We start from the raw sequence: 27,858 nt of genomic DNA, 5'->3' as shown, positions 1-27,858 counted from the left end.
AATACTTTGAATAATACATCTGTAAGCACTTTTTCGCAATAAAGTTACTTATCAGATGATATGAAGTACCGTAATCGCATTCACACAAATCACACGAATAATACTCAGTACGCTGAATAGTAGCCATGTGACAGTTGCGTTTGCAATGTCCAGTTAGAGCTCTGACCAGAATACTGCAACGACACTTGGAAAAATGCAGTAGACATTTTGACATTTTTAGATTCGAATCTGCAAAAATGCTTTTGTCTGAGCGCAAGTTTACAAGCTTCACCAGTAGCTGATATGTTTGGGAGTAGCCAATGATCGTATCTTGTGCTTTATCCAACCTGTTGACACGGGTAGAGCTGGTTTAGGACCAACGAAATCATTCGTTGCACCAGCTCTAGCCAACTCATCAACCCATTCATTTCCAGTAATACCGGAATGACCGGGTACCCATAAGATGTAATCAGCATTTGAAATAATGAGGTCTTCAATTTGAGTGTAACATGCGATCACTAGATTTGGCCGTGAATCATTCGAACTGAGTGCTTTTAAAGCTGCATGAGTGTCGGAAAAACCACAGATTCTTTGATAAAGTGCCAATTGAATCCCACACAGAATCGCGTTGATTTCTGCTTAAAACACAGTACAGTATTGATCAAGTGAATGAGACTGCTCTAGTCTTATTCCACGACAGTAGACACCAGCACCAGCACGACCATTCAACAGAGAACCGTCCGTATAACAAACTATTTGTTCATCAAATTGCCGTTCCAAATAACCAGACTACCAGTCCTCACGAAGAGGATATCTCATATTGAATATTTTGAAAGGAAAACTGCATGTGGGAGTTAGGTCACTAGGAACGAGTAAGTACCATTTTAGACCACAAACGAGTGTGGCTAGTAGCATAGTCTATAGGTTTACTGTTCCAAAGCCCTATTCTCGTCCAATAAAATCTAATTAAAAATCATATCCAAATTTTAGAAATACAGTTTTGCTGCAACGCCTGACTCTTCTAAAACATCAATTTTTTCTAAAGTACTTGTTAGTCAATAAGTGATAGGTAGTTACATCCGTCATGTTATGATCGTGGACATCTAAACGTATCAACATAATTTTTTCTCCACGTTATCGGAAAAACTTGTCATAGAATTTACAGTATCATTATATAACCACAAATAACCCGGTATTAAAATTTTCTTAAATGATTGACAAGTAAAAAAAGTAAAAATTTGATGCTTTATTCAGTCTAGTCTTCGTTCGGCTCAGACCAGAATTTAAGCCAGAATCCAGATCTAGAATTCAGTCTCTCGTCAAAAATCCATGGTCAGAATCGAGTTCCAGAATTCTGCAGCTGAAACCGGACTTTGAACTTAAATTTGAAACAGAGATCGAGACGAGGGAATTCCACAACTAAAATTGAGGCTCAGACTAGACTTCAGTTCCAGAATTCAGCTGTATTTTCAGAATTCAGTTCTAAAATGCACTCCAGTGTTGGTTCAGAATTTAGTTTCAAAACGCAGTTCTAGAGTCTGGCTCCAAGAGCTGAGTTCAGGAACTGGATTCTGAAGAGTTTTTAATTAATCCGGGTACCTTAATTCTGGATTGGAAATTGAAAATTGAATCCTGGTCCGAAATTCTGTAACTAAAGTCTGCTACAGATCAGATTTCCAGAGGTCAGTGCAAGTGCAGATTCAAGTTCAGAATTCAGTACCGACCTAGAATCCTGGCCTTGAATTCAGTTTCATAATTCAGTTCCAAAATTCAGTTTCAGTATACAGGTTTAGTTTCAGAATTCAGTTCTCGATTTCAGATTCAGAATTCAGTTGAAGAATCTAGCATCAAATTTGAATTTTAGAATTCAAGTCAAGAGTTATATTCTAGCATTCGGCTCCAAAATTCGGTTCCATTAGCAGTGATATCCCAGCTCAGCACACGAGCTGCTCTATACCTGCAGTGTGTGCCTATTAAACTCGTGTGCTGTGCTTTTTAAACTAGACTCATGAGCGTGTGCTATTTGTGTAGTCCACCTACTGACAAGAGACAATACACTCAACTCAGCACGTGAGCTAGCACATGAGTCTGCTCACGAGCTAGCTCCCCATTCCAGCTCATGAGCCAGCAGATGAGCCAGCATCGGGAGCTGGTTCTTCAAAGCATACGACTCTAGATCTAGTAGCAACACGGCACACGAGCGTGTGCTTCAGACTTCGTGTGTGTGTTTTTGAAAAGGTACAGCACACGGACTGTATTAGAGCTGGCTCGTGTGCTGGGCCATCACTGTCCATTAGTCCAGATCCAGAATTCAGGTTCTTTAACATTCATTTTATTCCTATTCACGTCATCCGGTTATGTCTCGTACATTACACATCCGCTTTTTTCTTTTTATGGTTCTAAATGCTGAACATCTCCCGTGAAATAAACTAGAAAAATGTCCTGATAGTACGAGTTCTTCATAATGAATCCGCCGCTGGATTCTAGCCAGTTTTATTTCCGACTAGCCCAACTAGTTTCTCTTCTCAGAGAAATCATTCTACAATTGATCTGGTTCTATCAGACCAAATTAAACATTTTTAGTGCACTAATTGCTCGAACAGAATTTGATTCAGGTTCAGATTTGAAACAATAATATTCAGCATTTCAAATAGAGCAATGATTAATTCAATTAGTTTTACAACCTTTGAACTAATCGGTTAGAATTCAGATCTCAGAATTCTCGGGAATTCAGATCGAAAGTAATGTAAAACCTGTAATTGTATTAAAATGTATTTTATTAAATCATTGCATGATTGAAATTAGTTGTCTGTCGGTTCCAAAAGCTCAAACTAAATTTAATTCTCCTATCATCGACAATCTTCCGCTGCTGCTTCGTCAACATCAGTATCAACATTCTTGTGAAACAAATTATACCATATTTTAAACTTTTCTAAGGATCTTTACAAGTCTTCAGGAAAATGCAGAACTCAAATACTCCCTGCAAATAGTGGATAAAATCAAAGTTGACTACTTTTTGAATTTTGAGAGAGAAATCAATAGCTCATACAAATAGAAAGCATAATACAAGTACTGTCTCAAGATGTCAATATTGGGACAAATTTTAATAAAATTAGGACTTAAAAGTTAAAAACATGAAAACTTCTTAGGATTAAAAAAAGGGTGATTTTTTGCTGGTATCTTTTTGGCAACACTGTTTTCTGACAGATCACGCGTGAATCGTGGCTTGTGTCATGGTCAAACTTGTTCATTTTGGTCTATAATTTAATCATGAATCGACTTTCAACGTCTAACAATGGGTGAAAGGGCACTGGCAAAGTTGGAGGAAAATCTACTTCTCTATCGAAAAATTGAGTTCAGAGAGGAAGCTTATTTCATCAAGCAAAATGGTCGCATGTGGAGTGGAGAACGGCCAGAAGAATTACAAGGGCTACCAATGCATCCCAAAAAATCACTGTTTGGGGTGGATTATGGACCGGTGGCATCAATCGGGCCGTACTTCTTTAAAGGCAACGGTGGGCAGAACGTTACTGTGTATGGCTCTGAGAGCTACCGTGTGATGATGAACGATTTTTTTTGGCCAAAATGAATGAATTTGTTATGCCTGACATGTGATTTCAACAAGACGGTGCCACATCCCACACAGCACGCGAAACAATGGTCAAATTCAGAGCCGCCTTCGGTGAACAGTTTATTTCACGTTTTGGACCCGTCAATTGGCCGTCTAGATCGTGTGATTCAACGCCTTTGGACAATTTCTTGTTAGGGCTATGTTAAGGCTCTTGTCTACAAGGATAAACCAGCAACGATTGATGCACTGGAAGCCAATATTGAAGCATTTATTCGTGAAAACGCGACCGATATGTTGGAAAGAGTGTGTCAAAATTGGGCCATTTAAAGCGGAGCTGTGGCCAACAATTGCATGGAATCATTTTCAAACACTGAATTATCCAATCAATAAATTTATAATTTCTGAACCACCCGACCGATTCCGCTAATTTAAGGATAATTTGTCAAGAAATATCTGCAGTTTTTGGGGAAAATATGTGAATATTACAAAGTTGGAGTTTTGGGTTTTAGAACGTCATTTGTATACGTTTTTAACGGTTTTCATGGTAGATAGCACTATGCAATTTTATATTTTTCTTTGAAAGCTTAATCATTTTAACATAACATATCCAAGAATCAACGGAATCGATTGTATGGTTCAAAAGTTATAAATTTATCAATAACATTTTTTTTAAAGAAATTCGAAAAAACACGAAAACTACGAAAACTTGAAATTTTTAAAAAATTATAACAAAAAATAAACATACATCGTCAACTTTTAGTTATGTTATGTAAAAATGTAAATCTGTTTTTTCAAATAGAAAACTTCAACTTTACAGTATTCGCATATTTTTCTTAAAAACTATAAACATTTATTGACAACATATCCAAAAATATCAGAATCGGTCTAGTGGTTCAAGAGTTATGATTTTTATAAAATACTTTTTGAAGAAAATCGAAAATAATCGATTTCTTTGATCCACCCTACACTCTATCCAACCGATTTCACTACACGGGCAAAATTCCGATTCTAGAAATAAGCAAAACGAGTCATAATTTGCGGAAAATAATATATTTTCATGTTATGATAATACACCATGATTAAATTTTCTCGGATCATGATCCATTCGAAATGATTTCGATGAAATTTCAACGTAACGCACATGACGTTGTTAGGAATAACTTCAGGCGTGTTTCTGCTACGATGGTAATTTTTGAAACATAAATTCAGGCGTTATGTATGATCTTTGCAACGATGGTCATTTTTGCAATATAAATTCAGTGAAAAACACGACGAAATTCTTTAAAAATGAAAATATTCTAAACTTTCTTTGCGTTTCGCCTTCAGCTCGTCAGTGCTTAAAGCAGTTCAAGTAGAATTGCCATCTCCGCCTAGCAGTCCAACTTGATCCGCTAAGCAGACGCAAAGTCCACACTACTTATGTGACCCTTTAAGGATATAACACTAGGTGCCATATCCTATCTGACGTCTCGGATGTAAACGAATGACGACTGGCTACTGGACGCCGCAGAGTTTGAACGGTTAGCGGTTCAAGTTGGACTGCTAGGCGGAGATGGCAGTTCTACTTGAACTGCTTTAAACACTGACGAGCCGAAGGCGAAACGCAAAGAAAGTTGAAACAAAATATGTGCTTTTTCGCACAAAACAAAAAAACCCCTAAATGTTGAAAATATTCTGTTTTTGAAAAACGACGACGCAAGAGATAACGTGTTTACTTGCGTTCATTACTTCAGTTTTGATTTTCTGTTTCAGAATTTAAACTGCATGAAAAAACACGAGTGAATCGAACCTCTATGTCGAATTCTTGCAAAAAAAATAGTCTTATTCATAATATTTAGGTGCATCAATACAGCTTGTGTTGTTATATCTACGAAACAAATTAATCAAAGTGATTGAACAAAATATTTTTCTGATTTTCGTTAGATGGTGTTCCAAATTCACAATCGAATTAAACGCTAGCTCTCGGAATATTATTTTAGAAACAACGATAACATCAAATATGTAAGAATACATTCGAACAAAATGTAACATTGATGTTTGTCAAATGAAAAGCGTAGCCGTACTTAGTCTCTTATGATGTCAATTTTCGGTTCATTATCTTTATTTTTATGTTATGTTTAATTCTCTATCAGCCGGTAGGTAAAACAACACGATTATTGAATAAGTTGCTTCAGGATCAAATAAACATTTTCAGTAGGTCTTCCTTTTCAATATCTGCTTTTTGCCTTATCATTAATCTATTAAGCAATATAGCTTTGAAAGAAACGCATTCTTCAAGTAACGCATTTTCGAACCATGATTAATTTTCATGGCAGAAGAGTTATTGCTCATGATTTCATGATAAGTTAAAATGATTGGTTTCATGATTTTCTAATCATAACAGCAGTAACGGATTTCTTTCCGTGTATACGTTTCGTCTTCGACTTTGTCAATGCAGAGCAGTTCAAATTAAACTGCTTAGTGCAAACTTAAACAGTTCTATATGAACCGCTAAGCAGACGTAAAGCTAATGCTATTTGCGAAACAAAGCGCAATGTATTTCGTGACGTCCCAAAAGAAACGAATATGCGACTGAACTGGCCGACCACAGATTTTATTTAAACTGCTCTGCACTGAATAATGGAAGACGAAACATAAAGAATAACTTGGAATGTTCCGATCAATCAAACCACCCGCCAGCTACGTGTCGCCCACTCACCACAAATCACCGGCACATCACATCCGTTCACACCGTAATCGATACCAAGGCAAAATTTCCCCGCTAAATCCTATCTGTTCGTGGTGTGTATGAGTAATAGATAAGCTGATTCATTAGAACAACTTAGCACTAATTGATTTTGCTAATGCATGCCTTTCTGCAATCTTCCTCCGCCTCTTCCAGACCTGGAGAAGTATCGGTATTCAGGCGCGTCCATCGTTCTTCGATGGATAGATTCGCATTTCCCAACGTGTGCGACCCCGACCCGAACCCGGCATTCCATCATACAATGTGATGGGGTGGCAAAACCGCCAAGTCAAACCGCAACACTCAGCAAAAAACAAAAAAAAAAAACTATACGACACGTTCCGGTGGGTTACTAAGCCCTATCAGTAACCCGATGACCATACCGGCAGTGTGGCAGTGGAAGAAGGCTTTCATGGATTTTATTTCCCACTTTTCAAATGAATCTGCCATTTCTGGACTGTTTTTATTTCCCGACCACCGTGCCTTGCTTGCCTTCCGATTCGCTTCATTACACTGCCTTGTCATGGTTTGCTTTGACTGTGCGAGTCTGTGGAAGCGTTATGTGACTTTGTGTTCTCACATGTGTGTGATACGTTTGCGGTTTTATTATTATTATTATTTTTCGCTCGCCTTCCCTTCCCTGAAAGAAAATTCGTAATGATATATGACATAGCAGCGCAATGAAGATTCGTCGGTGGCTGTAGAGCTGAAAAGCCCGGCCCGTTGCCTGGAATTGAGACTGCACTCTCAGCTTGCGGTTATGACCCGACGAAAAATACAGTGGATAAGGCATTTTAAGCTCGAATGGGCGGTGGTCCTGCTCCAGATATTGCTATTTGTGTAGTTCTTTTGTCCGCTCTCTTCAGACAACCCAAGCTGGCTGGGACGAGCTTTGAACTTCGGTGGATCGGAAGGGTTTCGTGAATGCAGGGGCTTGCAAAATTGTCCGGGGGATGCGCGGGAAAAAATCCCGAATTGCACGTGAATGGTGGACAGAGATAAATATTCGTTTATAGCATCGTAGAACTCGTCGTATATGTGTATACAGCTGGTGGAAATATTAGCAATAAATATGTCAACATTTAGTGGAGTGGTTCGGAAGAGTGCCACTACCGTGAAAATAATTGTGGAGTGGAGTGTACTTCGCCGATGAGTGGCCAGTTTGCATCCCATTAGCATGACACGATGACAATCCATAGCACCGATTGGCTCAAGGGCATTCATCTCTGCCCATTTTTTGTTTTGTTTTGTGTCCAGCTTCGATAGGACTGCATATTTTTATTGCCATTTTGTGGATTACTGTGGGTATAAAATATGGAGTGATTCTAAAAAAAGACCGTCATTATTCAGTATCATATAGGCATTGATTTTTGAACAAGCCGCGGATTTCTTGTTGTTGAAGCGACAAATAAGACGTAATTTTGAATATTTGCGTAGAAATGGACTGATTGTTTGCTTATTTGTTTTGGAAGTCACCACTTTATATAAAAAAAAACTTTTTTTAATGCACCTAGATGTGTAATGATGTCTTTCTCATATTACTTATATTTTCAAAAATATCACCTAAATATTCTGACGAGATTTTTTTTCAAGCTCGAATAAAATCAAAAACTTTCTTTGGGTATAAACTATCAGGTTACGGTAGTCTGTATTTCAATTTGTAAACAGTTATGTCAAGTTAATATAGAATTAAATTTGGCAACCCTGCACGATATACGAAATTGGACAAAGCACGCTGTGTGCTAGGCGGTGGTGTTTTCTTCTTCCGTACCGATGCGTACCGGGTTTGCATTAGTTTATATGCCAGTTTGAAAATGTTTACACTCATCGCATCTAACTTCGGAATTGGAAGACGGATTCGGATGAAATTGCACAGTATTTTTTAAGACACTAAAAGATTTAATTTGAATCATGACATGTGAGAATCGGATCAACTGTTGATGAGAAAACGATAGAAGTTCCGATTTTGTAGCTTTTCGTCACTACTACCAGTGCTTTCGAAAATGGAAACCGGGGACTAGTAGTCTCAAACAGTGCAGTAAAACTTCATTCAATTCAATTTAAACTGAATGTGGAATACATTGACGATCACCCTACTGCAGTAAACTTCACACTCAGACACACACACAACGTTCGCTAATGTACCGAACCGGCAGCATTCAGTTCTTCAATCGATTCCCTTCAAATCAAAGCTCAGTTTAACCACCGTCAGTTGATCTCTTGAAGTAACAAAATATCTCTTTAAATAGTGTGAGAGCGGCCTTCAAATGAGATTCATGTAAACATTCGAATTGATTCAAGATAGTAGATGAAAGACAAACTAGATAGCTGAAATATCATTTACAGAATATACATAAATTATTAGTTTCCTCATTCAGTTTTCATTTTTAATAATTTACTCCATTTATAATTCTATTCTTACTTACTACTTGCTTACTACCAACAGCAAAGACAATGAAGCGGTGTTAGACTATTTGGCGCTTGCAACTGAGCAAGCAAAACTTCAAATGGCTAGGTACGATCATTCAACTGACAATGAATTCCGGGAGCTTTACTTGAAAATGCCAGCAAAAGTCGAATGAATTAGTAGGAATATGCCGATGGTCAGTGGCCATAAATTTCATTTTCATATTATATTATTCGATTGAAAATGAAATTTTACCGTATTGGTCTCAAATCGCACTGTAATACCGGAACCGGAAGTCGGATCTGGATAAACTTTTCGGGGACTTTTTAAAGAATTTCAATTTTCTAGGTCTAAGTTTGTATAAATAAAACATAAAGGGATATGTAGAGAACGGATCAGGGTCATTTCGCCGAATGACATTTCGCCGAATGACATTTCGCCGAATGACATTTCGCTGAATGACCACTTCGCTAAATGTCATTTCACCGATTCCTGCAATTGTTTTAATATTATAATTGGAATTGATTTATAATAAACACAAATGAATGATAATACGTTAATGGCCGTTTTTTTACCTACAATTTTACTTCTTGAATAAAGATTGATTCTTGTACTCTGGAATAAAAATTGATTCATGAACCTCAGGACGGAGTTCCCAAGGAAACTTGTTGACTATTAGTCACTAAGCATCAAAGCAATTGCATAGGTGTATCTATCAAGCAAATGTACGTGGTATTTTCCGTTCATTAAGTGAAAAAATATCTAATGCGGCTTCGCCACATCGATTTGATTCGTGTGCTGTCCGACCTCGCTTTGAGTAGACCGGGCAAACGAAGGCGGTTACAGGTTTGTATGCAAGAGGCCGCCACTTCCGACGGCGGGTCGGCAGCCAACTCAGCCGGCGTCGCCTCGGCGGCTTTATGGCTTTATCTTGGCTTCGGTTATGTGGCTGCGCCACATCAGTTGTACAGGAGGCATAATAACACAAAAAACAACAGTATGATGTATTCGAAATGACCCTTTTCGGCGAAATGACTCTTTCGGCGAAATGACCCTTTCGGCGAAATGACCTCTTCGGCAAAACGAATTTCGGCAAAATGGCATTTGGCGAAATGGCTTTCGACGAAATGACCCGCTCCCGTAGAGCACACGACCGATGACATCAAAAATAAATGCTCAAATTCATTCATAAATTGAAAACTGTCCAACTTTAAATTATCGATATTCACTCACCAAGAGTGAACAAAAAGCATTCATGATTCCTTCAAAAATTAATGAGAAATGATAAACAAAGAATGAACAATCTCGTAATAGGCGAAAAAATCAATTATGAGATTATTTTGGTTATAAATTGAATGACTAGATTTACAACATGCACAAATGTATTTAGTCACATTAGTCGATTAAAAATACTCAATAATACGTTTTTAACGTGGTTCCGATTTTACTAGCGAACCAAACGTGTTGCAAGCCCACTGCGCTTAATCATTTGATTGCTAATCACTTTAACATTCGAAAGGAAAGTTGTTGAAAATCAGTTTAGCTGTTTTCAATGTATTCGAATCAGGCACGTACCCAGAATAAATTTTCGGAGGGGGTTTCAGAACATGAAAATTACTTTGTAATCGCAGGGAAACAGTATACCTTATGATCAAAAAAGAACCGGAATTTTCATTTTAAAATTCCCGCGCTTGTCCAATCGGCAAACTTTTATTCTCTCAACATTGGCAACACTTTTATACACATTCTGTCAAATTTTGACGCATATCGTACGATTAGTTTTTGTTTGACATCTATACAAAGAAGTTGAAAAATTTTCGTGGGGCGATTTTTATAATGGATGAAAATTTAGAACAAAGTGCGTGCATCAAATTTTGTGTTGCAAATGGATTTAGGTGTTCCGAAACGTTGAAAATGTTAGAAAAGACCTTTGGTGAATCGTGTCTAGGAAAAACACAGGCATACGAGTGGTATTAAACGCTTCAAAGGTGGTCGTACAAGCTTGGATCATGATGAGATCCCTGGCCGCCCAACAACATCTGTTACTGAAGAAAACATTGAATCGGTGAAGCAAATCGTGTTGTAAAATCGTTCTGTACCGATTAGAGAGATTGCTGTGTTGTTGGGCATCTCTTATGGATCAGCCGAACACATTTTAACTGGTGTTTTGGGTTTGAAACGCGTCGCTTCTCGGCTGGTGCCAAAAAAGCTGAATTTCATTCAAAAACAGCGTCGTGTTGATGTGGCCAAAGAGATAATTTCCAACGCAAATAATGAACTCACATGCATCGAATGCATCATAACTGGTGATGAGGTGTGGATCTATGAATATGACGTCGAAACCGCACAACAATCGACCGAATGGCGCTTCGAAGGCGAGCCGTTTTTCTAAATTTTCTTCCATTATAAAAATCGCCACACGACAATTTTCCAACTTCTTTGTAAAGACGCCAAACAAAAACTAATCGTACGATATGCGTCAAAATTTGACAGAATGTGTATAAAAGTGTTGCCAACGTTGAGAGAATAAAAGTTTACCGATTGGACAAACGCGGGAATTTTAAAATGAAAATTCCCGTTCTTTTTTTATCATAAGGTATAATAACTTAACAAAATTTTGGATGAAGCCGTTTGTTGAAAATTTTTCATTTTGTAATTGACTTAAATATGACGAATTTCGCAGTAAATCATATTCGCAGGTGGTTTGTCTTAAAATGTTACATAGCATACTTTGTTTTTCCCAAAATTGATCTAGACTGTCTTTTAAAAAGGGCTCAACCTGTTTAACCATTTTTATTCAAATGCATAGTTGACGAAAAATTACAAAACATACAAAAAAGTATTATGCTATTGATTTTCCAAAAAAAAACACTGCAAAACTTCCATATCGAGTCCTACACTGAAAAAAAGTTGACTTTAAAAATTGAAAATCAAAAAATTTTTTGAGAGAAGATTTCACTGAAATTTTGAAAGTGGAGTTTCTTTTTTGTAAGACTTTTAATTTTGAAAACCGATTTTTTCTCAGTGTAGGGTACGAATAGACGAATTTCATATTTATATGACTTTATCACAAAAAGCTATCTCTTCAAAAGAACTAGACGTTTTTACCGATTTTTTACAATTAGAACAGAAAAGGACAAATCCTACAAAAAATTGTTGTGCTGGTAATGTTCTCCAAACAAGTCTAATTTCGAATGAAAATAATAAAAAAAACACACATCGAATTTTACACTGAAAAAAATCGATCCTAAAAAATTGAAGTCAAATTACATAAAAAAACTCCATTTTTATTCGAATGAAATTTTGTCCCAACATAGATAATTATGTTCCCTGCCAACCTTCCATATATTGTAAGATGGGCGTTTTGAAGCGGAAAAAGTTTTCCTAACAAAAACTTTTTCTCATCCAGCACTGCTACTTTCTGCAAATATCGAGCAACTAGCAACAGGGTGTTCGGTAAAATTTTCTCTCAAATTGAGATACATTGGAATCTAAGATTATTCTGACTCTCAGTTTAGTTTAGTTTGTAATGAACTGAAGTTGGATGATTTGAATTCACTCGGGTTGAAACAAGAATGTTCGTATTATATCGATACGGACGTAATCAAAAATGAGGGTGATTATTCTTTCATTTAGCATTAAAAAATTAAATGATTGCGAACGAAAGCGGAAGTTTACAAAATAGTTTTTGTTTTAAATATATTCGATGAGATATTAGCAACTGAAGGTTCTAGATATATAAAATTCAAAATGGCTGTTCTCGGAGCGCGTTTGACGAACAGAAATCAAAACTAAATGCCATATTAATATCCTAACATTAGCATTATAATTTTAGATAGTTTTTTTTTACAATTTATGGTATGTTTTCAAATTGAAATCTATCGATGAGTGAGTTTGGAAATTGCATTTTCAATGTCTTCGTGAGCGGTCTTTGAAATCATTTTTACACCGCGATCTTAACTGAAACGTTGCTAACAATAAACTATCAAAGTTAAAATTCGGTCAGTGGCGCGACATGTGTCGACAAGTTAAGCCCGTATTCGAGCGAGTTGCGCTGAGGTACGCTCCGCGCGTGTGGATCGTGATTGAAAAATTCACTGCTTCGAAAGTATTAATCTTTCCACACTGAAACTTTGCCAAGATGAAATTAAACCCCTAACGCTTCTTTTTTCAACTAAAAAAAGAAAAAAAATTAGGCCCTAGTTTGAATTTTTTTATTTGTTTATTTATTTTTAACTTTTTTCATTAAATTAACTTTAAAGGTTGTTTTATGGAATCGCTTATTTGAAAACTAAGGAAAAGACGCACATTTCATGTCCTGGACGAATTTTTGTCGTGAATACGACTTACTTTACTATGGGGCGCCTTTTCAAAATTTACCCTCTGAGAGAGTGATAAGTTTTTGATCGTGAATATCTCCTATTGTATCTAATGAATCAACATAATTCTTGCGACATGCCATCGGAAATATGATCACAATTTTATGATAAATTTTTCAGTTGTGTGACATAATCTCAAATAGTTCACAATTAAACTTTTCTGAAATCTTTGGTATAAATCTTTGGTATAAACGAGTGTCAAAGAGGATAATTCATAAGGCGCGTTTGCCTTTCTCGTATTTTGAAAGTTCATAGCTCAGTGATCTGTGAAAGGATTTATATAATCTAACTACCAATAGAATCGAAAATTTTCAACTTGAACGTGTATTGCAACAACATTGAAGTTTTTCAATAGTATACTATTGCGAGATGTCTGCATCTATACACCATTTACTGAGCAACTGTTCCCGAAACAAGACACACGAGAGCAACATCGAGGATCTGTCGTCTCACTGTTTCCTGTTCTGCGAGCAGGAAAGAAATTTTAGCAAAGGGGCTGTCCGTACACCGCTGCCAGTAGCAGGTATAAAATGAAATGTGATGTGAGAAAAAGCGTCATTTAAGTTAAAGCAGCTACTAAGAACGCACAAGACACCGTCAGCACGATGGCACCGAAAACCGGTAGAAAGGCAGCCAAAAAGTCCAGCAAGGCCCATTCAAAGCACTTTTCAGTGCTAAAGATAATTAGAAAGATCTAGTTGAATATTGTCGCTTTCCTACTTCCTTCCTTTCGCAACTGTTACCGAAACAAGACACACACGAGAACCATCTCAGATCTCAATATTTCCTACCAAAAGATTCATCAAGATGGAAATTAAAATAATTTGTACCGTCACTAACACATTGTGAAAGTGATGTTGTTGAACACATCTTTATACTAGTATAGGGTCTTGTGAAAATATGCCATGCGAAACAGGGCTGCCATATATACAGGTAATCTGTATTATTATTATTATTATTATTATTATTATTATTATTATTATTATTATTATTATTATTATTATTATTATTATTATTATTATTATTATTATTATTATTATTATTATTATTATTATTATTATTATTATTATTATTATTATTATTATTATTATTATTATTATTATTATTATTATTACTATCATTATTATTATTAAAATGACTTCCATACCGAAGATCGCCGATACATTTCAGACCAGGCCATTGCAATTGTCTCGTACTGAAATTTCGAGAAGAATCTGATATCTTCGAACTTCATAGCTTCAATAAAAATAAACTACAGCAAGTTAAAAAGGAATTGTTTCAAGTTTGGAATATATAGTTGTAGAATAGTAGCTGTTTAATGTAACTAATCTGTACTTTAATGTAGGTGCATCGCTTCAAACTCTATGAGTAAAAAAGGAGAAATCTTGCACAATTCATACAAGCAATCAACTAACTGATATTCGGAAAAGTGATGGGAGCGTGTCAGTTTTTTCGTATTCACGACATCCAGTTATGTCTCTGACATTACCCACCCGCCTTTTTGTATCTTTATTAGATTTTACGCTATAAGCTGTTGAAAAAAGGCTCTTTTATATAAACGCGAAACTTCGAAAAATCTTATCTCGAAAATTCCATGTGCCATATTGAAATAAAAAAATACGTGTCGAATATTTTCGAGTTCTTTACCGAACAAAATAGTGAGATGAAAAAAAAATTGGGTGGCTAATTTTGCGTGGAATGCCCCATATACTTCTTGAACGCACTTGACGATGAGATATTAGTTATTGAAGGTTCTAAGTTTCTAAACTTCAAAAAGGCCGGAACGCCATATAAAATCCTAACATCAGCTTTATAATTTCGGATAGTGTTTTATAATTTATAGCCTGGTTTTTGAATTGGAATCTATCTATAAGTGAGTTTGAAAATTTCATTTTCAATGCCTTCGTGAGTAGTCGCCTCTCGTACATAACCTTGTTTTTTTTGAGTTCATCCCACTGCGATGGGCGAAAAACGAAATGATGAGTCAAGGAATGCTGTGATAAGACAGCTGAGCGGTACGAATACCATCCAGCACAAATGACCTCCCTTCGACGGTGTGGTATGTGAAAAATCTCCGGTCTGTCCTTGCCTTGGCTGACCTCAAACGATTAACCGTGGATCACCGGCTTTGGCCCGCACGGAAACGAAACCATTCGGCCCCTATTATTCTATTAACCTTCGAATATCCTATATGACGGTAGATAAACGTAGAACCCGACGTTTTTTTTTATTTTTTCCCACTCGACATTCTTTCAATCAAGTCGACTTACCTACTACTACTATCTAGGGAGAAGAAACCGCCATCAGTCAGTTTAGCGGCTCTCGGTGGTGAAAGCTAGTCTTTTTCCACTTTCGCCGGATGAAGGAAGCACACCACAGAAACCACCCCCTGCTGTCCCGTCATGGTGCTCGTCAAAAAAATAAACAATGTGAGCTCGGTGTTGAAATAGCGCCGGTAAAAATTCCCACATGGATTTAGTGGATATTTATTATCTTATCAGGACCAACTTCTTGTTATACGACGGCGGCGTCGGTTGGAGTATCGACACGAAGCGTTGTTGACTCTAGGGACGTACGTGCCGGGCGCATTGTTTGACTGGCCATTTGCACCGAACCGTGGTAAACTTTTCAGGTGCTGTGGAATTAACGACAAAATTATGAACTATTGTACTCTCAGGTTTTGCTGTGAACGCGGCGTAGTTCGCTAGTGGATCATTTTGTTTGGAGCGGCTTATTTTCTCGGTCAAGCAAAACCAAGGTTAACCGTAAACGATGGTTATTGAATTTATTCCCGGTAGTCGACAACGTACACAACCCGACGCCAATTTCTGCTGCTTTATTATAGCGGTTAGCTATTCAAAAGCAGGTTGTTACGAACGACAAGAAGTGAAATCAATTGGCATTGTTCCTCCGCGCGAGGGAATTGGTTGAATGGAATTAGCAAGGGACGAATAGACTCTTGATGATCAGCACCGATTAGAGATCTTTCCACTACGGTTTTTCGATTTTCCGAATTTATATTGGTAAAACTAATTTCAGTAATCAGATATTTTCAATGTTTCGAATTTGGTTTTTCTTTTCCACTAAACTATCTTCTCATTCAAAGTATAATTCTTTGAAAAATATTTTTTCCAAATTTCTCGAGAGATTTTTTCCATTTCTTTGTGCTTCGAGAAATAGTTCTGTCTGACAAAATTCTTTTTCATTTTATTTCTTATCTTTCGAGACTAGGATTTTTTTTATTCAATAATAACATATTTAAAGGCACACTGCTTAAGCTCTAAGATGCCAAGGGTATTTTCTAATCTTGATTAACGACTAACTTAAAATTAGGGTATTATCATTAGGGTAGTGACGTATTTCGGTCGCAATGGTCGATTCTGGCAGATTCAGCCTGCAGCTGGCGATCGGCAATGGTCGGTGGGTTGAATATAACACGCGTGTCTTCCAGATGACGATTCTACGTATCAATGGGTCCGCGGGAAACACCCCCAGGCCACGGATACCCGGCGGGTGGCCCGTATGTTGGTCATCGAATGGAGCAGTTTTCCGTGGACGATGATGGTGAAGTTGCCTAAGAGATTGAAAGAAACATGGAGAAGTAATTTTTGTGGAAAACGGAGTGAAAAAAGGGGGTATGGGAACGAATGACTAAAAACAACAAAGATATAATTAGTTGACATCGAGAGGATGGAGAAACGGAGGAAGGGGGAACGAAAAAGTTAGTGACAGAAAAAAGATCTTGTTATTTTCTACAGAGATGGTGGACAGGCGAGGGATTGGGAGAATCGGGCAAATGTTAGTCTCGAACCTGTAGGTGAAGATTATTCTTAGCCTCGACAAGAGAGAGGATACTACGGATTACACTTGTATATTAATGTGTTTAAGGTACTGGTATATGAGAAGCATATATAAACTATCCCGACTCGCCAACACATCCCGAACCGGCACCTCAGGCGGTCTACCTCGGGCCCTGAGGGATTCCAGTAGCTTCGACCTGGCGTCACGATACTATACGCACGACCACACGACATGCTCGATGTCCTGATAACCGTCGCCACAGGTGCAGAGCCCGTTCTCCACGATCCCGATACGCCGGAGATGTGCGTTGAATGTATAGTGATTTGACATGAGCCGTGACATAACGCGAATGCAATCACGACTCACGTTCATCCCCTTGAACCAAGGTTTCGTCGATACCTTAGGGATAATGGAGTGTAGCTATCGTCCCAGTTCGCCATTGCTCCATGAAGTTTGCCAACTTTCGAGAGTTTTCTGATGAGAGATACAGAAAAATTCATTGAAGCTAATTGGTCTTTCATAAATATCACCTTCCAATGCGCCCACTTTAGCCAATGAGTCTGCCTTTTCATTGCCCGTAATGGAACAATGCGAAGGGACCCAGACTAACGATATTGAATAAGACCATTCAGATAAAGTTCTCAAATGTTCCCCTATTTTCCCCAGGAAATATGGGGGATACTTTCCTGGCTTCATTGCCCGGAGAGCTTCTATTGAACTTAGACTGTCCGTGACAATGAAGTAATGGTCTTTGGGCATGGTTTCAATGATCTCGAGGGTGTACTGAATAGCAGCTAATTCTGCGACGTAAACTGAAGCCGGATCACTGAGTTTGTAAGAAGCGGTGATGTTTTGATTGAAGATGCCGAAGCCTGTGGACTCGTTGATGTTTGATCCGTCAGTGTAAAACACCTTTTCACAGTTGACTGTTCTAAATTTATTATTAAAGATATTAGGGGCCACTTGAGGGCGTACGTGATCCGGAATTCCATAAATCTCTTCCTTCATGGATGTGTCGAAAAACACAGCAGAATCAAAAGTATCCAAGAAATGAGCACGGTTGGATAAAAAACGAAGAAGGATTAATATTCTGAGCTATGTAATCAAAATACAAGGACATAAAACGGGTTTGAGAGTTAAGCTCAACTAACCTTTCGAAGTTTTCAATCACCGGAGGATTCAGAATGTCGCATCGAATGAGCAAACGATATGAGAGATCCCAGAACCGGTTTTTCAATGGAAGAACGCCAGCCAGCACTTCGAGGCTCATCGTATGAGTCGATTGCATGCAACCCAAGGCAATACGCAAACAACGATACTGAATTCTTTCCAGCTTGATGAAATGAGTGTTCGCCACGGATCGGAAGTAGAAGCATCCGTTTTCCATCACGGACAATATCACCTCCTGGTGATAAAGAGGTGATCACCAGAATGTTTGGAATCACCGAAGGTGATCACTTTTACTATCACTATCACCGGGGATTGAGCCAACTTCACTCCATTTATCACCTGTCAAGAAACGTCAATTTTTCAGGAGTAAAATATGAATGTGGCGTATACCGCTGATATTAGAAGGAGTAACATATGAAAGTGGCGTATACCCATATAATTTTTTAAAATCTAAATTTTTATTCCTATAGTTTTCAATCCTTTTCATTAATTCGAGTCATGTTTATCAATGATGATTTGTATGGATCGAAGAGTAACGTTGAATAAAATTACCTTGCGAGTATGGCAAACTGTGTACAAACAAATAAAAAATTAACTTGTTGGTTTAATTTAGTGCCGATTTTTATTTTTCAATGGAAATGAATGTCACAGTCAGTTCTTTGGGATGAATTTGCTAGCTTTGAAATGACACGAATTGTTAGATCTTCTTGATGTTTACCAACGGATGGCATTCCTATCGAATGAGAAAGATCCGTTAAATAATTTTGTGTATAGTTTCATTCACTTTACGATTATGGCATTTCACAGAGCTTTCGAATGCTAGTTCCATTTTGGAAATTTTACTCACCGGTACTACGAATATCCACTATGATTAGCAACTAATTGTCCAAAAATATTGCTTTATTTAGTTCAACTCACAAGAAGAAAATTAAGAACGCAGATTAATCTTTTTTACTCGTTCAGTTGAACGAGACTGATATGTCGCTCACTAAGTCACGACCAGCTAATTTTGGTACGTTATGTTTATATCGACCAGCCAATTTTGGTACGTTAAGTTTATATCAGTGGCTTAAAATTCACCTAACGGGCAATAATTTATAAAGCCACTTCTCAAAAAATCAAATCACTACTAAAAGTGATAACTAAAATGCTATCACCTCCATTTTGACATGAAGGTGATTAAATCGTGGTGACTATCACCTTACGTAATGCCAACATTTGATAGTGATGTTAGCCTTTCAGTAGTGGTGACAGAACTTGGTGATAATCACCTTACATGATTCCAAATTTTCAAAAGTGATAATCTTTTGGTGATAATCACCTTACATGATTCCATCCCAGGTCTCCTGGGTGGGCACCCCACCATGATCCGGTTATTGTACGAAGAAAGTTGATTCTCTGCTGGCATTTTTGTTTCAGATACCTAACATGACATCCCCAGGTGCCTTTGGAGTTGAACCAGACCCCGAGATATTTAAATGTGAAGACCTGAGCTATGGTTTCACCCCTTAGTTGAACCTGTAATTGTGCTAGTTCTCGCTTCCTCGAAAATACAACCAGCTCAGTTTTCTCCGTAGAGAATTCGATACCCATTTGAAGAGCCCATGTCGACAAGTTGTCGAAGGAATCTTGCAATGGTCCTTGGAGATCGGCAGCTTTGGGTCCTATAATGGACACAACGCTGTCGTCGGCAAGTTGTCTTAGCGTGCAAGATGTGTTGATATGTTCATCGATATCTTTTACGTAAAAATTGTATAAAAGGGGGCTTAAGCATGAGCCCTGAGGAAGACCCATGTAACTGAATCGTATTGTTGACAAATCACCATGCGCCAAATACATGTTTTTCTCGGACAATAGATTGTACAAAAAGTTATTCAAAATTGATGAAAGACCATACTGATGCAACTTCTCAGATAGGATGTTTATGGAAACTGTGTCAAAAGCCCCCTTGATGTCTAGGAAAACTGAAGCCATTTGTTCTTTACGAGCAAATGCCATTTGAATTTCTGTTGATAGCAACGCAAGACAATCGTTCGTTCCTTTGCCCCTGCGGAAGCCGAATTCTGTATCTGAAAGGAAGCCGTTAGTTTCGACCCAATTGTCTAGACGAAAGAGAATCATTTTTTCAAACAATTTCCGGATGCAGGAAAGCATAGCAATCGGTCGATACGAATTGTGATCGGAGGCTGGTTTTCCTGGTTTTTGAATGGCGATCACTCGCACTTGTCTCCAATCGTGTGGGACAATATTACCCTCGAGGAACTTGTTGAAAAAATTCAGCAAGCGCCTTCTGGCAGAGTCAGGAAGATTTTTCAACAAGTTGAATTTAATTCTGTCTAGTCCCGGGGCTTTATTGTTACACGACAAGAGTGCAAGTGAGAACTCTACCATCGAAAATGGTGTTTCGTTTGTATTTGATGTCGCGGCGCGGGAGATCTTCTGTTCCGGAGCATAGTCTGGACATATTTTTTTTAGCGAAATCAAATATCCAACGGTTGGAATATTCGTCGCTTTCGTTCGTGGTGTTTTGGTTTCCCATTCGTCGGGTTCTGTTCCAAAGAGTGCTCATCGATGTTTCTTTTGATAATCCGTCAACAAACCGTCGCCAATAACAAAGTTTCTTTGCTTTCGCTAAGTTCTTCATTAGCTTGTCTAACGTCACGTAATTCCGATAATTATCAGGTGTTCCATTTTTTCTGAACTTTTTGAACGCTGAAGATCTTTCCGCGTTAAGTGAAGATCACTCTTTGTCCCACCACGGATTAGGAGGATGGATGTTAGTTTTCGCGCCAGGTACACGTTTCGTCTGAGCTTGAATGGCAGTAACGAGAATCAAGCCAGCCATAAACGTGTACTCTTCCTCCGGAGGAAGTTCTTGTGCTGTTACTAATTTTTCCGACATCGAATTTGCGTAGTATTTTCAATCTATATTTCGTTTGAGGTCATACGAAACATTGATTGTCTCCGATGGTCTTGATTGAAACTACCATAGGTAGATGATCGCTACCGTGGGGATCGGGGATCACCTTCTATGTGCAGTCCAACCGTAGCGATGTTGAGCAAAGGGATAAATCCAGCGCGCTTGGTCTTGCTGGTGGTGCAGGAATCCGTGTCATTTCTCCGGTATTCAGGATAGTCATATTGAAGTTATCGCAAAGATCATAGATCGCGGTTGATCTGTTGTCATCGTGAAGACAACCCCATCCCGTACCGTGAGAGTTAAAGTCTCATAAAACTGCAGAAGCTGAGAGAAGCTGCATGACATCGCTCAGCCAGCGGTACCCAACCGTGGTTCTTGGTGGATTGTAGATGGAAGCAATGCAAAGGTCCTTGCCTTTGATTGTACCATGACATGCGACAACTTCAATACCTGGTATCGAGGGGAGGTTAATTCGATAAATAGCACTTTTTAATTTCCAAAAGAACTCCTCCGTAGGGATCATCTCGATCCAGGCGAATAATGTTAAATCGTGGAAGTTTTGGGATACATCAGAAGTTAGCCAAGTTTCGCACAATGCAAATGCGAATTTATTCACTAGAATTTTGAAAGAATCTATTTTTGGGATAATAGCTCTACAATTCCACTGTAAAACAGTGATTGAATCCGTGACCTCGGTGGATGAATTAGCCATCGAAGGATACATCGCTGAAAGAAGGGGCCATTTTGCAGTCAACTGCTTCAAACAAGTTTTAACTGTGTGTCCCAGTTGCTTGCAGTTGGTGCAGTTCATTAAACGCGGAACAAAAAGACGAACAGAGAGGCGCACTTGGTCCAGGAGGACGTAGTTAGGTAGAGCCGAGCCAGCGAAGGTCACCCGATACGAGTCTGATTGGGGATATGATTTGGTACCATCCCCCGCGATCGACACTGAATGCAATCGCTTGTAATCCAGTATCTTTACAATCTTAAGTAAGGGGTTTTTAAAGCAACCCATCCCGTCCTTAAGAACATATTCGCATGTCGAACTGGCATCGGTGACCAAGCCGTCAATCTCGACTTCACGAGCGGGGATGAACAGACGATATTCCCGCGTAAAGAGCTTGCATTGAACGATCTCGTTAGCCTGTTTTGCACTGGTTAACGAGACCCTAAGCTTGTCTGCGCGCACGTTGTCAATACTCTTAACGGTAGAGTATCGCTTTGTCAGTTCTCTCGATAATTGAAAAATGTTCAATTTTTTCCATTTAATTTGGGCCGGAAATAAACCGTATACGGTCCGGCCGAGAGTGCAACCCGAGTAGAGTGTGAGATCAAAAAGAAAACTCAATGTGATGTTGTGCTGTTCGTACATATCGATTACTTAATTTGCTATCGTTTTGGTTGTTTTAACGGTTAAAAGATCAAAATCGAAAGGAAAAAAAATGCTGTGTGACATCATACTGAAAACTAGTTTTGCTCTCAGTGAAAGCACATTGAATACTTAATATGATGTAGATTTTCTCGAAATGACACGTCACGAGCATAATCTAAAAATAGAACAGTCAAAATAGGTACGGGATAGTATACATTTAGGCGATATTACTCGCAAGCAAAAAAAATGGTATGCAATCTCCATATTAGTAGCAAGCAAGAAAAAAGATTTTACGCAATCTCCCACTACAGCCGCGGAAAGATTCCAGTTTCGAACTTAGGTGATTTGGAATGCGAACTGTTTTGCGATGGCTATGGACTGTAAGTGTTAGCTAAAAGTAGCCGGGAAATCTTCTGTTATATGACAAGCAGTGTTGTTTCACAAAGTTGTATGCAGGTAGTTCCTGTCATCCCGCATCCACCGCATCCATGCGTCGCTTCCATCCCGCATCCACCGTGAATAGCAGTGTGGCTGTTTGAGCACAGTATAAAAATGTTCTCTTTGTCCTTCTTATATCCAAAGCTGTATCATTGAAACATTATAACATTAAATTGAGTTATCTACTTGATCGCACACAACTCGCACATGTAATTTTGAAATACGAATTTAGAGGCTCTGAAGACCGAACTTTTACAGTGAAGCCTTCTACAACACAGGGAACGTGACTTAGGAATCCGGCAAAAAGATATCCCAGATCATTTGTTTTTTCGACTAATTGGAACAATGAACGATTATCTCGCTTCTGACCGCTTTGGTAAATTTAGTCCTGTGACTCAAAATTATGCAGATTTGGTTAGACGATTTCTTTGGAAAAGTGTATTAAAGTTTCAAGATATATTAGATGATTGATAAAAAACTTCTCATTGTATCTAGCGGTAGTGAGTATATCAATTTTCAAGCATTTATAACTAGACATGAGAATTCTTATGAAGAGTGAGTTTGTGGACTACTTAGGAATATACAAATTAAACATATATTTTCTTGGTGGCTACTAAAGTATTATTAGCCCTAGGTTCTGAAATCTGAGACATTCAATGTTCGAACTTCGTAAACAATGTTTTTTTCCACACTGTAGGATATAAAATTATGGGTATTTTCAGAACGGGTTTGGTGAGTAGATTATATTCGCCATCCAGGTCCCCGATTTCTGGATGCACTGAGAATAATGGTCTAAAAACTTTGGAATGAACTTCGCGACGTCGTATGATTACAAATATCGAAACATTTTTTTTAAACTAAACGCAAAAATTGTTACAGGATCGGATACTTAACGTATCTAGAAGGAAATCGATGACGTCATATATATTTCTCATATCAAATTCTGAAATAAACTCCTTCTACGACAGACGATCAGCGAAATGGGAATGCCAAAGCCACTATTCAGATTGACCTGCTTCAGACAAATGTGGTACCGATGATCGCCACTAATTTGACACTAATATTCTCGTGGTTAAAAATAAGGATCATTTTTTGGGTAAAAGTTGAAAAAATGATGAATAATTGTGTCTTCGCGGTTATGGTTGCGGTCAACTGCAGGATCTCGGCAGAATGTCAAAGCATTTTTGTAAAAGGCAACATAGGATTGAAGGAATAATTCTTCCATTGAAATTTAACTTTGTATTTTTGTCTTGCCATTTGAAATTTGCTCAATTTCAATGGATTCACTAAGTTGTTGATTTGATTATTTTTATTTTTTGAATTTCACAAAACTTTTGCCTTTAAACAGCAAAATGATAACATAATGTGATATTAATTGAAAATTTGATGAGTGAATATCATATTAGGATTTCAATCTGATGATGCTATCATAATCAGATTTCAATTTGTTTACATTTTGATGTTAGACTTTACTCGGGAAGTCCGTCGGGATAATTTTTAACGCGGGGTTTGTTGCTATTAGCAGTTGTATCCATTTCATTATCCGGTCGATCAGGGTTATGTTTCTCAGGGTTTATCGTGACACGGAATTGTATCCGCGCGGGTAAAAGATCTGGGGTACTATTAGGTAATTTAAACGACAGATGAAATAGGAAAAGAGAATATTACTTATCTTAAACAACGAATAGCCACCAATGCCTGGCCTTGGTTAATCGGGGTGCTCGGTAGCAAAGCTCGGCCTACAATTATGGGACTTATACTAACCTCACTAAAAAAGACAAAAGCGCCTATTCGATTTGGTACATTCTGCTCTTGCCAGTGGATTTTTGATTACTTTTATTGCCAAGTCATTTTCGTCTCTTTTTTGGGGAACGCAAAATAACTTTTATCTTCTCTCGGAAGCATGATTGATTTTTAGTGTTTTTGCTATGTCATTCAATAATCATTAACGGAAGAATGCATCAAACCTTTCTCTTGAAATGCCACATTCACTAAAAGTTTCCTGTTTTTTTTCAGCTCCCTATCGCCTAACGGACACCGTCGAGATCATCGGGACGCCCGGTCACACGTTGTCCTGCGTCTCGCTGCTGGTCAGGGCTAGCAATCTGGCCCCAACCGGACTGGTGGCCATCGTGGGGGACCTGTTCGAGCGGCACCAGGACATCGCCGACGAACGACTCTGGCTGGATGCCGGCAGTGAGGATCCCGCGGCACAGCGTCGCAATCGCGCGAAACTAGCGACGCTGGCCGACGTCATAATACCCGGGCACGGGGCACCGTTTCCGGTCGATCGGCAGCTGAGAGACACCCTGAACAGGCAGGCCACCGTCGAACGAAGTGGAAGTGGAATGATTGATTGATTCGAGGATTGTTTTGCTGGCCAGTTCACAGAAGAAAAAAAAAGAACAGGAATGCGGTACCGATTGGACGGCCGGTCGTTTAACATTCGAAGCAAAACAAAAAAAAATATCACTTATTGCTGAATATTGATTACACTTTAGATTAGTTATCGGATTATGTTGGTTTATTGAAAATACAGTTAGAAACGATTACCACGATAAATCATTGATACTTAGTGCGTTTTTATGATTGCATTATTTCAAACTTGAAGAATGGAAACAAAAATGGTTGATGGTTAGGAGCGAGTTAGTTATTAAACAAGGAATTTTCAAAGATTGAAATGGACTGATTTCAGAAAGTTGGGAAGGTGTGGTAAAACGGCAGAAACGGAATCAGCTTCAACTATAAGTTACATATGTAGGCTTTTTTTTCACAGTTTGTATTTGCTAGAAAATAACCTTGCTGGATCATTAATCCTATAAACATATAATGAACAACAATATATTAAACGTGCACGATATTAAAATGCAATTTATGATCATACATGTATATTAGTGGACTTAGAGTTTCAAGTTTCTTAACAATTATGTATTTGTGACATGGTAACAAACAAACAAAACAAAAAAAAAACACACACACGTATTGTATCACTGATTATTAAAACACAAACCTAAAAACAAGAAAAAGGAATAGTAGTTTTAAATGTTCAATCTTTGTTCGGAGGCAACAAATAGTTCTACATTCGCAGTTGAACAGTACCAATTTCGAGAAAAAAAAGGTTGTGCTGAAAAAAAAGACACTATTAGCGAACAAAGGTTATTTGGTGCCAATCGGCTCTCTAGGAGCTCGGTTGGGCCACGCTTTAAAAAAAATGCCAATGAACACAAACAAAAAAAAACATAAACATGCAAAAAATATGCAAGCAAATAATTACTTATGATTGTTTATTCGTTTAGAGAAAAACAAAATACTAACTAGAATCAGAGCATACAATACAGCGTTTCGATGTGCGCCTCCCGCAAAGAACATCTGGTTGCCTGGGGCGCTCGAAACGTAACCATACTTATTTGGATCTAATTCGATTTAAAACCAGAGAATAATTGAAAAACAAAAATGATGAAAATGAAAGCAACATCTGGATATGCAGCAGAAAGCTAATGTCACTTATATAAAAAAAAACGAAACAAAATGCAAACACTGTTAAAATGAAACACGTGTTTTGCAAACATCGTAAACTTATTGAAACTAGAAATGGTCATCCAATCGAAGCATTATAACCTACCCATCTCTAACATTCATTGTTGAAAAAAAAAAATACATAACGGAAAAAGAAAAAAATCATCTAATGTAGCTTTAAGGATAACCTCATGCAAAACTGATCGACGTTGGCAATACGTGGATGGATGAGAATCCGACACATTCTGTCTGGAAGAAACTAGAATTAGTGTATGAGGTACTATAAAAAAAAATGGAAACTGTAAAAGATACAATTAAAGCATGCATCTGTATCTTTTACACTTGATGTTGAATAAGTGAACAATAAATGCAAGAATACTGTAGATCTAAGATGTTACTTTAAGAAAGCAGCAGCATGAATATTAAAGATAATAATCAAGTTCATATGTTAAAAAATATGAACTCTATGCAATTGCATACAAGACATGTCTTGTTGATATAAGTGAACAAAAAAATGTTATTGATTGAAAATTTAAGCAAACATATAACTAATCAAGTTAAACTATTGATATGCTTTAAATAAGGTAAGCAGCAGCATGATTTCACTATAAACTATCTGTATGAATACTAGATTAAGGACTTACAATTATGCAATGCGATATATTATCCAACATGATGAATGATATGGTAACCACAACATGAAAAAAAGAAATAATAAATCCGATAACAAACCAAAGTGATCTGCAACGACAGCCACATTAATAAAAGCAAGGAAACCAAAAGCGAAAACAAAATTTAAAAAAAAGGAAACCAAAAAAACAAAGGCGAACTTACGCAATATGGAAGAAGAAAACAAACACAAAATAAATCATATGCACCATAAAAAAAAATCTACTGGTCCTAGGGAAGAAGGTGCACAATGATTTAAGCAAAACGGAGAAGAACTTTCGAACGCCAACAAACAAACAACCAAGAATTTACTGTGAACTCGAAAGCCATCTAAAACAAACGAAAGCAAAACAAAAGAACCACTGTATGAAAAAACGGAAAAAAAATGTGAGGCTAAACAAAATCATAGCCCGCTGAAAGAACAAAAAAAAACAGAAAAACAACAAACAAGAGAAGAAAAACTGTCCGTCTGTTTTAATTTCGCCGAACAGAAAGAGAAAAGTCCTTCGACAGGTCGATTTAGTTTTTCCGCCCCACACAGAAGAAAACAAAATCGGAGATGCAAACGGAAGATTTTCCCGCTCCACCGTCATCTAAGTTGGTAAGTGTTTACAATGTAGCTAATACAATATCCATACATGCAGCGGCACGTTCGTGTAACGGAGACTGGGACGACGATGTCAGTCGGTATGCCTGGAGAGGACACTCGTCCTAATACGTACGTACGTTACGTAGTAATCCGCCTCCGTCGTTTGTTTTTACACTTAATTGCCAACTGAAGGATGATGGTGCTTTGTTCCAGTGCTCGACATTGCTCGAGTGTGCAAACGCCATCGAACCTCATATAAGCCTTCATCACACACACACACGCGCGCACAAACAAAATATATGACATAGTATTATCACAAGAA

The 27,858-nt window shown here is 37.9% G+C and overlaps 1 protein-coding gene across 1 annotated transcript in view; it reads left to right on the top strand.

The window, feature by feature from the left end:
- The window catches only part of LOC131430312 (metallo-beta-lactamase domain-containing protein 1), a 280,028-nt gene extending 252,838 nt beyond the window's left edge, over positions 1 to 27,190 (top strand). The window contains exon 3 of the mRNA XM_058595185.1: positions 24,779 to 27,190. Within this exon, the coding sequence (XP_058451168.1) occupies positions 24,779 to 25,122 (344 nt within the window). The 3' untranslated portion in view covers positions 25,123 to 27,190. The remainder of the gene's footprint in view (positions 1 to 24,778) is intronic.
- Positions 27,191 to 27,858: the final 668 nt, after the last annotated feature.

This window comes from Malaya genurostris, chromosome 2 (assembly GCF_030247185.1).
Source record: "Malaya genurostris strain Urasoe2022 chromosome 2, Malgen_1.1, whole genome shotgun sequence".
Lineage (NCBI taxonomy): Eukaryota > Metazoa > Arthropoda > Insecta > Diptera > Culicidae > Malaya > Malaya genurostris.
Note: the sequence above shows the minus strand (reverse complement) of the source record. Positions and strands in the feature narration are given on the sequence as shown.